Consider the following 13,695-nt stretch of genomic DNA (forward strand, 5'->3'; position numbering starts at 1 on the left):
ATCAGGCATCCGCACAATATGACCAGTCCAACGAAGTTGATGTTGAAGAATCATTGCTTCAACACTGGTGATCTTTGCTTCTTCCAGTACACTGACATTAGTTCGCCTGTCTTCCCAAGTGATGTGTGGAGGTGGAGATGGCGTTTATAAGTGGTCCATGTTTCACAAGCATATAGTAAGGTTGGTAGTACAAAAGCTTTGTAAACAAGCATTTTGGTTTCCCTGCGAAAATCCCAGTCCTCAAACACTCTGCACTTCAATCGGGAGAAAGCCAAACTTGCAGAGGTCAGGCGATGCTGGATTTCGGCATCAATGTTGGCCCTTGTGGAAATATAACTGCCTAGGTTGAAGAAGTGATCGGCATTTTCCAACATTACACCATTGATTTGGATTTGTGGCACTGCAGAGGGGTTATTTTGTACTTGTTGGTGCAGCACTTTGGTTTTTTGGATGTTGTGTGATAGGCCAAGCTTTTCATAAGCTTCTGCAAAGATATTTAGGATGCAAAGATATTTAGGATGATTTGGAGGTCATCCTCTGAGCGTGCGCACACTATGTTGTCATCAGCATACTGAAGCTCTATGACGGCAGTTATGGTAACCTTACTCTTTGCTTTCAGCCTGCTCAGATTGAAGAGCTTTCCATCTGTTCGATATATGATTTCTAGTCCGGTGGGGAGTTTCCCTTCGACCAAGTGCAGAATCATGGCAATGAAAATAACGAATAGAGTTGGGGCAATAACACAACCCTGTTAACACCTGAGCCCACTGTGAATGGTTCACTTTGAGAGCCATTGTTATCTGCGATTGTTGCTGTCATATTATCATGGAGGAGCCGAATGATGCTTACAAATTTATCTGGGCAGCCAATTTTCAGAAGTACAGTCCACAGGGCATTACGATTTACAGTGTTGAAATTTACATGTTGCATATGCAACATGGGAATGTGACCAGTGTGTCTATCACATCACGTGTTTACCTTTGTGTGGTGCAAGGACAGGAAACAAGCACACATTCTGCAATGTGCCAGGAACAATGTCAAGTTCCATTCGCTGTATACAAGCAGCAACCACCTACCTTCCACTGAATATTCCAACCATCTAGCACTGAACTGCTGTCACACAAAGCAAATGTAGGGGGGGGACTTTAAAATGATAGAAACAAGAGATATAGAGCAACACTTCAAGTATTCACTCAAACAAGGCTTGCCATAAGTACAAAAACTCCACTGTGTTTAGCTTGGGCTAGTCTTATCTGTGGTAGGTAGGTTTGTCCTCTCTTGTCCAATTTGTCAGGCATGTATAGTGTTCATCCTTTTTAAATATACACTGTCATTCACACACACTTCAACCTTTCTCCTTACATTTTAAGATGTGTTATATTAAACAGAGGTAGCAACACCTAGTTCTACTCCCAGGTTTCAGCAGTTGAGTGCAGGTGTCTAGATCTTCACAGAACTGAACTCAGTGAGTAACACTGGTCAGTTAGTACTTCACGGGTCCGGGGTAAAGGTTCAACCAATAGGCCCCATTTACTCCACTAAGTCACTGGGTCAGTTCACACTCAACACAAAACCATTATTTGGCACTACCTGAACAACCCCCGTGCTTGCAGACATAATTTCTTGGTAAACAGGATTAATTTCCAATGAGGGCTAATGAGCAAGAACAGTTGCCTTCAAATCATTCCCTTTGCTTCTATAGGCTACATGTGCCTGTCAGAATCTTCTGCCTCTCTCTGAAAGATGAAGAAAGGTATTCTAAAATGAATCAGACTGCAATACGTTTCCCTCATGCTTTTCTTTTAAGCTGGCATGGAATATATCAGAGCCATAAATTTTCTTACCCTTCTGTTCTGTACATTGAACATCTCTCCAGAGGAATTTTTAGCACTCCATTATTCAAACCCACAAACAGGGATCTGTCGCTGTGAAGGATTTGGAGGCTCTGGATTGGCTCCTTTTGGCTGGCAGGAAGAATCTGCATTTCCTCTAAGTAACAACTCCTTAGGCTCTTATTAGTTGTAGAAAGTGCCTTCAAAATGGTGCCATGTTCTAGCAGAACAAGAAGAAACAGGAGGCAAGTAAATCTCCAAGATGTTGATTCAGTTTATCATCCAGCACACAGAGTAAAGATTAACTACATCCCATTTACACGGCTGCTCTGACACCATTTTTTTTTCTCCTCTCTAATTTCTCTTCTTCTTATACACTTATAAAAACATAACCAAAAAAAGTGAATCCATTTATTTGGTTGAAGCCCCTCTGCTTGTGCATTCAGATTCCCATTCATTCTGAATGAAGAGTGCATGAGACTAAAGTATATAACTACTGAATGAGGCTAAAGTATGACTATACTGAATTTGCTAACAAGTTGCTCCTGTGTTCTTATTTCCACCGCTGTTTCAATGGTGTTTGAAAAACTGCTAATATATAATTTTTAACCTTTCTTGTAAGCTGCCTTGAGCTTTTATGTAGAAAGGTGGCATATAAGTAGTTTAATCAAATAATAATAAACAAATTATATGTCTTTATTAAGGATGACATGGGATGAAGAGGTACATTTACACATTAAAGCAGTGTACCCTGCAAATTGTAACTATTTAAAGGATATAAGGATCTCTACCTAGTAAGTTTCGGCTACACCTACAATTTCCCAGGGTTGTTTTCAAATAGGGTTGAATGGGTTCCGTAGATGTGTCCGAGAGGCTGATTCACACAAAGCTGTGTGATCTTAAATATGCTAACAGCTTAAAGCTTAAAAACATTGTTGTAGGCAGAATATCAATCTGCAGCCACAGATTCCAAGGAACATTCTGCACAACTTTCATCTGAAAATCAGTACAAACTAAACACAACTGCATCCTTGCAGTCAGCTACATCCTGTGATTGCTGGAACGCCCCCATGTAAGTTTAAGTAACAGTAGACATGTAGCTGTGATATTTCTGTGGTCCTTAGTAGGGAGCTATGACTCAACAGACTTCAGGACTGCATATCAAATACGCCTTCTAATCACATGCTAGAATCACATTATGACTGTTATCTATGCACATTCACTTGGAAATAAGCCTTACTGAGCTCAGTGGGATTTCCAAGTAAATGTGCTTTGTCCTTTAAAGGCCTAAAAATCTTGGGCCTTACAAAATTGAGTGTGTACCTCTTCCCCCATGCTCTGCGCTCCACTGACCAGACTTCCCCAAACTGAATTATTCAGATCTCAGTCCCAACCAGTGTGGCCAATGATCAGGGATGATGTGAGTTGTAGTCCAAAACATCTGGAGGGCACCAAGTTGAGGAAAGCTGTTCCTGACTGTACTACCTATGTACCAAGGCAGTCTCAGTAGTTGATCCACAGCCTGGAAACTTGCTTAACCCTGAACTTGGATATTTTCTGGAAATGCTGTAAGATATCCTCATTTGGAATGACTTTTATTAGATGGGATAATTGTGCATGGAATGCAATTTAAATCTGATAAGTGTTTTAATAAGTATTCTATCTATAGGTTTCAGTTTAAAGTGTTGTTGCAACCCTCAAGTATTGACTTGGGAATGGGCTAGACTAAGTTAATAAAGGAATAAAGTTAAGCATTTAAAGGTCCCATTAGTTTCCAAGAAAACAGCAATTCTTCCATTTAAATAAGCAGGGTTTGTTAGCATTTGTCTTTGACAACTCTGTACCACAAAGAGGTGGTGGTGGTTAGATAAAATAAGAATATTTCTGATACCAGATCAGCTCTTGATCTGTCTAACAGTAGCCCATGAGGCTATTTTCACTTTGGAGTTTATGCACTAAAGTTCTACCATTTATCTCCGTAGATCAAGATTTAGTATTTGTTTTGTTAATTTGTTCTATAGTTAAATAAAGTTTTTGTCTATGCAGTTTTGTTACTGGAAATATACGAAAGCTAATCACATTTGAAGTAAGTGGCGGTAAAAGGTAGAAAGATATACTATTACACTGTCTGGTAGATGATAACTTCTGAGACAGATGACTCCATAGTCATGGGATAAATTATACCATCACTTAGAGAGGCCATATATCTTAACATAAAATCAACTCATTCCGAATATATAATGGAATTATTAGATTTTTTAAAATGGAGCTCAGACATAAATTCTGATTAATTAAAATGTTTAATTTAGTTTCCACCACAGAAGGAAGTTACCATTTGCAACACTTCCATGGCGCACCTTTCCAAGCTTTTTTTCCTACTTAAAAAGTTGGGCGTTGAAGATTAGTCCACTATTGAAAGTTTGGCAATACAGTGGTGCCTCGCAAGACGAAAAGAATCCGTTCTGTGATTCTCTTCGTCTAGCGGTTTTTTCGTCTTGCGAAGCAAGCTCATTGACGGATTAGTGGATTAGCGCTATTAGCGGCTTATCTGCTGATCGGATCAGCTGATAAGCGGCTTAGAAAAAGGGGAGGGGCGGAAAAAAACCAGCAGGAATTCGCAAGACATTGTCGTCTTGCGAAGCAAGCCCATAGGAAATTCGTTTTGCGAAGCACCTCCAAAACGGAAAACTCTTTCGTCTAGCGAGTTTTCCGTCTTGCGAGGCATTCGTCTTGCGGGGCACCACTGTAAATGGGATTGTGGTAGGTCTCCTCATTATATCCAAACTGGACAGCCTTTGAAATTCTATATAAACCACAGTCTGCCAACAAACCAGGATCACAGACTTTAAGGGCATGGAAGTCTGTCTGCAAATCACTACATGCAACTAGCTTGAAGAATGGCATGTGGATTCTGAGAGCATGGAAACCTCTTTGTGTGCTGGAGCTCATTATGCATATGAACCCTGCTGGCATGATGTTTTTATTCAAAGGAACGACTCAGTAGATGTGCCTAAGTTTTGGGGATCACAGCTCAGTGGCAGAACATATGTTTTGCACATAGAAGGTTCCAGATTCAATCCCTGGCATGGTGCACAGTCAGGACAAGGTACAGACAGAGATGCAGGGAAGCTACTGCCAGTCAGAGTAGACAATATTGGCCTAGATTGCCTAGAGCAGAGATGGCCAAACTTGGCCCTCCAGCTGTTTGGGGACTACAACTCCCATCATCCCTAGCTAACAGGCCAGGGATAATGGGAATTGTAGTCCCAAAACAGCTAGTGGGCCAAGTTTGGCCATCACTGGTCTAGATAAAGCAATTTCCTATGTTCCTCTTAAAGCAGAAAGTGGAGCATGAAATCTGTTTCCCATCTCTTAACTTCATCAGAAATGCTACTCAAACGTGAAAACACTTTTCAGATCTCTAGAAAAAAGTATGTACCGTATTTTTCGCCCTATAGGACGCACTTTCCCCCCTCCAAAAATGAAGGGGAAATGTGTGTGAGTCCTATGGGGCGAATGCAGGCTTTCGCTGAAGCCTGGAGAGTGAGAGGGGTCGGTGCGCACTGACCCCTCTCGCTCTCCAGGCTTCAGGAAGCTATCCGCAAGCCATGGGAGAGCTGCGCGACTTTGCGCAGCTCTCCCACCTCTTGCGGAGAGCTGCCTGCACCCAGAAGCCTGGGGCGCGCTGAGCTCAGCACCCCCCAGGCTTCGGGCTTTTTGCGCAGCTCTCCGCAAGCTGTGGGAGAGCTGGGCGAAGTCGCGCAGCTCTCCCACGGCTTGCGGATAGCAGCCTGTTCTGGGGGCTGGGGTCGGGGGATGCTCGGGCTTCCCCCGCCCCAGCCCCGCGCCAAGGGAGGAAATAAAAAAAAATTCTTTATTTCCCCCCCAAATAAAAATAAAGAATTTTTTTTTATTTCCCCCCCAAAAAACTAGGTGCACCCTATGGGGCGAAAAACACAGTATATGCATTTCCAACAGGACACAATGAAATAGAAAAATACTACATGACCCAGAAACGACTGAAGACTGTCAACCAGCTATCTTGAGGATGTCATTTACCTCTCTACTCCTTTTTGAGCTGAACCTTCACCAGGATGGGGTTCAGTCTTCACAGAAACCTTCACTTGCAAATGAATTCCATTTAAGCAGATACTATTCTCTTTCTTAGGCTAACTACAGGACCCTAACCCCATCCCTTCTGCTTCCTAAAGCCATCTAAATTGTGGCCTACACTTTCAAAATGCTGTTTCAGTTTCTACCCAGATAATAAAGGAAGATCAATTCTCACGCTTTCTCCTATTTGAGAACATGTAGTAAGGAACTCACAGATTACTGTTTAATAAATCCACATATGAGATGGTTGAAATCTCCCAGGTGTAAAAAGCACTTACCTGTCCCAATATACATCACGTGGTATAGTGTATCCTTGCCCTGAACAATGTCAACCACCAGCTTAGAAAAACGGATGTTGTCCTGAGTGACATATGGATCTACAGAGACTGGTTGCACAACATCGTTCATCAGGAATAAGCGCTGAGCATCCTGAAGGATCCTCTCTGTCAAGTTTTCATTAGGACTATCATCATTCAGTATTCCACACTGAAGGAGAACAGAACAGCAGTGTTTCTTTACAACTTTTAAAACTGTCTAACATTAACTACTGTTTTCGTTTTGTTTGCTATTTTTACTGCAGAGTTCTTGCCGACTGTCATGTTTATATTGACATGGATCTCAAGACACAGCTTCCAGTGATAAAAACAGATTACAAATTTGCAAGTTTGTTCCTTCTTCCATATTACACAGACATATCCAAATAAAAATCTTCTGGTTAATCTACTCCAAAAGAGGTTAAAAGAGGTTAATCTACTCCAATGTGGTACAAACGTAAATCCACAGCACAATCCTACCCATGCTTACTAGGAATGTCCTTCCAATTGATGGAACAGGATTGCAGCTGCAGATTTAGGAAATGCGAACATACCGAAATCAAGATACTTCTTATACTAGAGCAGGTCTAGACATAAAATGCCCTGCTATTCCTATTTAATTCGAAATCCACAATCTTGACTGGGGTAGTCTCTCCCAGTTTTGCTTCATCTCCCTTTTCCCCTGCATGAACCATCTCTGATGGTTAGGGAAACCATTAATTGCCGAACTGCATTTTCAGTTCTCAGTGGGCAGAAGTTTATCATTTAATACCAGGGGTAGCATAAGTGCTAAGTAAGTGGACTTGTATTTTTCAATTGTTTCGTTCTAATTTCCATTTCATATGTCCCAGACCTGTATTTTTCTCTTGGAAGGAAAGATTTCTGGCATTGTTCCTTCACCCTCCAAACAACGAAGTGAGGATTTCCCCCTCCCCCTTCCAACTCGTTTCTTCACAGCCACTAAATTACCTTTGTCATCTCCTGAAGGCCCTTCATTGACCTCTTGTTCCTTCTGTACTTGAAAAATGTTCTAATCTCTTTTTCCAATCTTCCTGTCGTTCACCACGTACATTCCCTTTTCTTTTGTAAAACTCTCATCTTGACTTTGCAATCTTTTCACACCTTCTCTGCAGCACAGGCTATACGCTTTTGAGGATGAAAGCTAGTCCAAAACATCCCTGACTGATGCTCCATTGGGAACATGCAGTATAAAAGTTTCCGGTTGCTCCAGTGAACCAAAGGCTGGAGGGCTCCTAGTATGTAGCAGATGATGTACCGCAGCTGTAGCCAATCTAGTGCCCTCTTGATGTTGCTAGTCTATTGTTCCCCTTAACCCTAGCTACTGGCCACACTGATTTGGGATGATGGGATGTGGAGTCCAACAACGACTTATTTTGTTTAAGAAGGCTTTTACTGAGGTATGACCTACTTATGAAAAATTTACTATTTATCTGCTGGAATGGATTTGTTGTTTTTGGAGTTTTTATTTCCTGCATTTTATTTTATTTTTATCTTGATCGTTGCTTTGATGACCTCAAGCTGTAAAGCAGCATTTTTCAATGTGAACAATAAATAAATAAAACACCCAGAGGCCACCACCCTGGCTGCCCCTGATGCACTACAAATGCTGCTCCCCAGATCTTCTATGATAACCCTGGTTAATTTTCTATATGAAACTCAACTGTAAGCTACTCAGATTTAACGGAACGTGCCACAATAAATTGTTCTCCTGAAAAGCAAACTAGTACAGCCTTTGTGACCGCCTGTCTACTTGGCAGGAATGTGTAGAATTTGCCTGCTAAAATATAGCTGAAATGGGACAGAACGGGTACTGAGAGCAGACTTGCAGGAGGAAGGGGCAGCAGCAGAGGTAGGGGTGGGGAGGCCTAGAGCCTATAGGATATATGCAATGCTAGTCCTACTCAGGGTAGACCTATTGAAATGAAATTGAAACTTAGGTTCCTTAATTTCAGTGGGTCTACTCTGGGTAGAAGTTCAGGATCAAAGACTATGAAAGAACAGGACTATGAATCATACAAGACTAAACTACCAATACTTTATATAGCAAGGGTAGGCAGCTATTTCACCCCAAGGGCCACATTCTCTCCTAGGGAACTTTCTCAGGGCCTTATGCCTGTAGTGGGTGGAACCAAAAGCAGAAGTGATGAGATGCGCTAATTTAAGCACACAATCCTCTCTATTCTCCCATCTAGGCAAGAAAGCAGCAGTGCTTAATGATACGATCTAGTCAGGCAAAATGCTCAAGGAGGTGATGTATGAATGGAGCTTCAGAAACAACTACATGGCTGCAGATTGGGGGGGGGACAGGGACAAGCAAGTAATACGTGTAAAGAGTGGTTACTAAGGAGGTAACATTATGCTAAGAGAAAATAGATTGCCCAAGACAATTTGAGGAGCCTCATAACGGAATGGGGACTTGAACATAGGCTCTCTCTGTGTGTACAGACACCTGATGTGCTAGCTGCCACTGAACCAGTTAATTAACATTTACCCATCAAACGAGGAAACAGAATGAGATGTGAGTGAATTGAGGGGTTGCATTAAAATACCTGAAAATTAGGGATGGGGTTGATTGTTGGCAGCCATGCAGATCTTGGATTCTCTTGGTATCGGAATGGCCCATTAAAGGCTTGCGTAATAGCACTGAGATTGAAGGCACACACTGCTGAAGCAGCAATACTGTTTCTGGAAACAAGGGCAAAAGGAAAGAGAAAAGGAGAAAAATCAATTTAATCTTTAGAACATTGACACTTCCATCATAACAGACATCAAATCTCACTAAAATAAATTGCATGCAAATTACCAGGAGGAAGTGCACTGGGCTACAGGCCTCAGAAGGGAGGAGAAGAATCCTCATGGATTATATGACAATTAGGAGATGTTGAAAAGCCCCTCTTGAACACTGTACATGATTTAAGACTAAGAGAAGCAGTTTTGACATGAAAAGTCACACGCAGCTTAATTCACAAGGAACATTACTACTGATATCCCATCAATCCTGATTGATTATAAGTGGCCTAGTTTTTAAAACCTCTGGTTTATTTTTCAAGGTGAAATTTAATTTTAAGCTCCACAGGTTTCATTGTTAAGGTATTAATGCCACCTCTGAAAAGCACACCTGCCTATAGACCTTCAAATCCATTGGATACTCACCATTTCATATACGTGCTATTTGCATAAAGCTCCAATTGCAAGGAGAGACAGATAGACAGAGGAGAAGGAATACAGAATCTGGACTCATCTGGGATAAAAAATGCATAATATCATAGCTTCTGGTTGGCTCGTGAGAATAGCATGCCGAGACTAGATGAGCCTTTGGAGCCTTTTTATATTCTGAGAAGTATTAAAACAGGATGGAGCAGGCAATGTACTGCCCTCTAAATGTTTTCAGACTCCAAGTCCCATCAACCTTGACCACCAACCACACATACATCTGGAATGCTATGCTTGAATGACGGTGAAAATAACTCAAAGTCCCAATACATGGTCTGAAGGTGCACGATGCAATAGCTTCCTGAAACTAACTGCCTGGACACAAGACTTTTACATGTTGCCATGAGTTCCACAGACAAAAGCTGGGATAGAAATGAAGGAAACAATTCTAAAATGTTCCCGACGCTCACTGTTTGAAACTGCCCTTCCCTTCCCTTCCCTAGTCATTGAACTTCAGCTGTGAATTCAAGAAATTTCCTGTGTTGATTTTGAATATACAAATTAGTATTAAAAAACAGAAATCTCTTTACATTTCTGGCAGGAGGAGCTTCCCTTTAAGATAGACAAGTAAAGCTTCAGCAGGTCACTTGTATCACTAGGAATATGCACTCAGGATCACTTACTGTGGATACTGTGGGTAAGTTAATCAAGCAACACTCTCAATTTGGCATCCTCATTTAGGAGGCAAGCCTCCATGTGGTGAAGGTGTGTCCTTGGGTGTAGAATTGAAATGGCAGCCTACTCTCCATTATTAAGGTAAGTCATTAAACAAACACAGGCAAGCATCTGAAAAAGGTTCTCCTTGTACACACTCCTTTCCCCATTCCTCAAAGGCATTGTGCTTATTTACAACAGGTGTGGGGAACCTTTGGCCCTTCAGATGTTACTGAACTACAACTCCCACCAGCCCCAGCAAACATGGCCAGTGGCTAGGGATGATGGAAGCTGTAGTTCAGCAACACTGGGGGGGGGGGGCGCAAAGGTTCCCCACACCTGCCTTACAATCTTCTCCTAATTCTCCTCCACTATGGGATGCAGGCAAGCTACAATTATTCACACTAAACAGTTGAGAAAATTAGGCTGAGATTTCATGCTTTGCCAGGAATCATATCCACATAAAGGCCATCAGACCAAGCTTGTAGAGTCCAGCTGAGGACTCTAAAACATTTATATGCTATTTTAAAAGGTGGGGAGAGAAAAGGACCAACAAAGAAGAGGAAATCAGAGAGAGCTGAAAATTGTAAAGAAGAGGCTAAAAATACAGAAAGCCCTTTCAGAACAACATGACAGACTTTGTCACCGTGCTATGTAAATGTCTGAATGACTGCTTTATATATCAAGTTGCTAATGGTAGCAATTTGAACTACTATGAAAAGAATTTTTTTACTAAACCAGTAATTACTTAAGAACACATATCTAAGCCGTGTGATTTTAGGCAGGCAATAAGCGGAGAAGGTCCTTCCCTTCCTTCCTTCTTTTTTTTAAAGACGCTGCTACACGAAGAAGCAAAAAAAAGCATGCTTCTATTTCATTCCTACTTTGTGGTACGAGCAGTATGTATAGGAGGCCTGTACAGAATTGTATCATACCAATTTAGGGCACCATCAGCAGCTTGGAGGAAAGGTGTGATATAAATGAAATGAAATGAATGAATGAATGAATAAAAGCATGCACCTCATAAACTACTTGTAGGTCCTCCAACATTTCTTTATGCTTAAATGATGCACACCACATCTCTCTCATTTGTTCCTACAAAGAAAATTTCCACCATAACAATCCCACCATGTTAGAAAACTAATCCAGAGAACTACCTCAATCTGAAGTTGACTGGGAAATGCCTTTTTGCCACTGAGAAAGCAAGACATCACTTTTAAAACATTACTATTAAGATTGCGTGTTCTCCTTTCCCTCTTTCCCCTCACAGCCATCCTTCCATTTCACTGAGCAATGGAGCAGTAGGCTTTGAACTTGTCAAAGCACCACATGCTAAACCTTTCTTTGCTGGTATCTGAGTGATATTGACATGTTGCGTGTTCACAGAAGGCAGTTCTTTAGACAAAGCTAATGACGAGTGACAAGTTAATGCCTTCAGGCACAAGGAGAAGAAGAAGAAAAACAATCGTCTAAATAAAACTGCAGATTGTTTGAGATCGGAGTGGGGCTTCCAAAACAAGCTGCCAAACGTTTCATAGCAAAGTTCTCCCCTCAGAACTGCAAAGGGACAAAATCAACACAACCCTGGATTGCCCTGCAGCTTTCTGTCGTTAGAGCTGGCACACTGGCCCAAATAATAAACCACTCGCTTGCACTGTTCTTGTGCACGGAAAGATGCAGAACTAGAGCGTGAAAGATGGGCTGGAATGACCGTAAAATCACTGATCTGGAAACAGTCATAAAGCTGATCCAAGCACTCCAAATTTTTGAAGGAGGAAATACAAGGACAGTATTACGAAATATTTATGTGTCATCCGCATCTGTCCATTACCTCATGACCATCGGTGAGACTGCAGTAAGTCGCAGCATAGTGAGCTGCATGTGCTGATCTGACCTCCTGGCGGGAGGTCAGATCACTGCTGCTTTCCAGGATGATGAGGGGGAGGCACCTGGGAGGGCAAGGCAATGTGTTTGACCACACCACCATCCCTGCCATTTCTCTGCTTCCCCTCCTGGTAAGAAGCAGTGACTCAACTGCCAGCAGGTCAAGTAAGTGTCTCCACCCCACTGTGCCATCCACTACTGTGAGACAGTATGCTACATACCACGCTATGCTACGGTATCATAACTCCAGAGCATCCTGGTGCATTGTTAAACGATGTTTATAATTTCAAAAATTCTTCTGACTCACTGCAGTGGGCTAAATTCCTAGATACAACAAATCCCTCTGGTCCACAAATGAATTGCCAGTATCAAGAGACTACCCCCCCCCCACCCTGAATCCTCAGTATCCTTATGACATTATATTCTCAAGGTTTCTTGGAAATAGCCCCAGGCATGATACTAGATTTCAGTCATAGAGCTGATGCACTGAAAGCTATTTCTCAAGATTATCTCCAGCCCCATGGCACTCTTCATTTCCCAACATGCATGACAAGAGTCTGGACTTGTGCACATGCCACATTTTATCGACTGGCTGAAACATGGACGTGCAAGTAGCTGTAACCCAACCTTCTAAGTCTGTGGATCATTGTCTTAACAATAAAATAATTCTCCAGTATGTCAAGATATATCTACAGTCTGTTGCTAATTTAATATGTGATTCAGAGGGCAGACACCACTGGATAAAATGAGTTTATAATTCTGCAAAAATGTGTACATGCAACCTCTAAGAATGGAGTCAGAAACAGAAGGGCATTATTGTATTAAGACAGCACATATGCTTTCTCTACAATTCCTTCAGAGCCTGAGAAACAAATATACAGTGGTACTTCTGGATGCAAGCGGGATCCGTTCCGGAGCCCCGTTCTCCTCCAGAAGCGAGCGCAACCCATGTCTGCGCATCTGCGGGTCGCGATTTGCCGCTTACGCGCATGCGAGAGCAGCGAAACCCGGAAGTAACGCGCTCTGTTACTTCCAGGTCGCTGCAGCGTGCAACCCGAAAATACTTATCCCGAAGCTATTTCAACCCGAGGTATGACTGTACTCTTTTCACATTGTTCTGTTGGGTTTCCTGCCATGTGCCTCCTGCCCTGTAAATTCCTGCATCTGCTATGTGGAGTTTGGAAGCATCAGCACAGTTACCAAGTGACTTGCTGGAGTCAGATGTGCTAGACAAGAGTGGCTAAGACTGAAAGTGGGGTGCTGTAGGCATACTCATATCGAAGCACCATCTCTACCTCTCCTCTCCCCTCCTCACCCCGACTTTGCATTCATATATTTGTGCACTGTCCCGTTCTGAGAGGCAGCCCTACATTCTACATTCAGGCCCACTGACAATTATGCCAGAATGTTGAGGAATAAAGTCCAAAAGCTTTTAAATTGGGTTTCAGTGACCCTAGTGAAAACTTTAATAACAACTGCTTAAATATTTCATAGGTTTCTTCCCTAAATAGCCATCTTTCTTGCTGACTTAGCTTTGCATTACACAACAATGAGCAATAAATCAGACTATAACATGTTTTTCACAATGAAGTGCACCATGCTGGTTGATGCCCATTTTTTGGAGAATTGCTTCTGACCCCATTAAATGAGAATCTTTGAGATTT

The 13,695-nt window shown here is 42.0% G+C and overlaps 1 protein-coding gene across 10 annotated transcripts in view; it reads right to left on the bottom strand.

Moving 5' to 3' along the window:
• Positions 1–13,695, bottom strand: part of SEMA5B (semaphorin 5B) — a 369,522-nt gene that overhangs the window by 77,638 nt on the left and 278,189 nt on the right. For 9 of the 10 annotated variants that reach the window (XM_083488884.1, XM_083488881.1, XM_083488882.1 and 6 more), the window contains 3 exons: positions 8,830–8,965; positions 6,224–6,431; positions 1,845–2,052 (listed from right to left, as the gene is read on the bottom strand). In XM_083488884.1, coding sequence (XP_083345010.1) covers positions 1,845–2,052; positions 6,224–6,431; positions 8,830–8,965 — 552 coding nt within the window. The remainder of the gene's footprint in view (positions 1–1,844; positions 2,053–6,223; positions 6,432–8,829; positions 8,966–13,695) is intronic. The other variant, XM_083488887.1, reaches the window with a different exon arrangement.

Source organism: Podarcis liolepis (assembly GCF_965112155.1).
Source record: "Podarcis liolepis genome assembly, chromosome: 1".
Taxonomy (NCBI): Eukaryota; Metazoa; Chordata; class Lepidosauria; order Squamata; family Lacertidae; genus Podarcis; species Podarcis liolepis.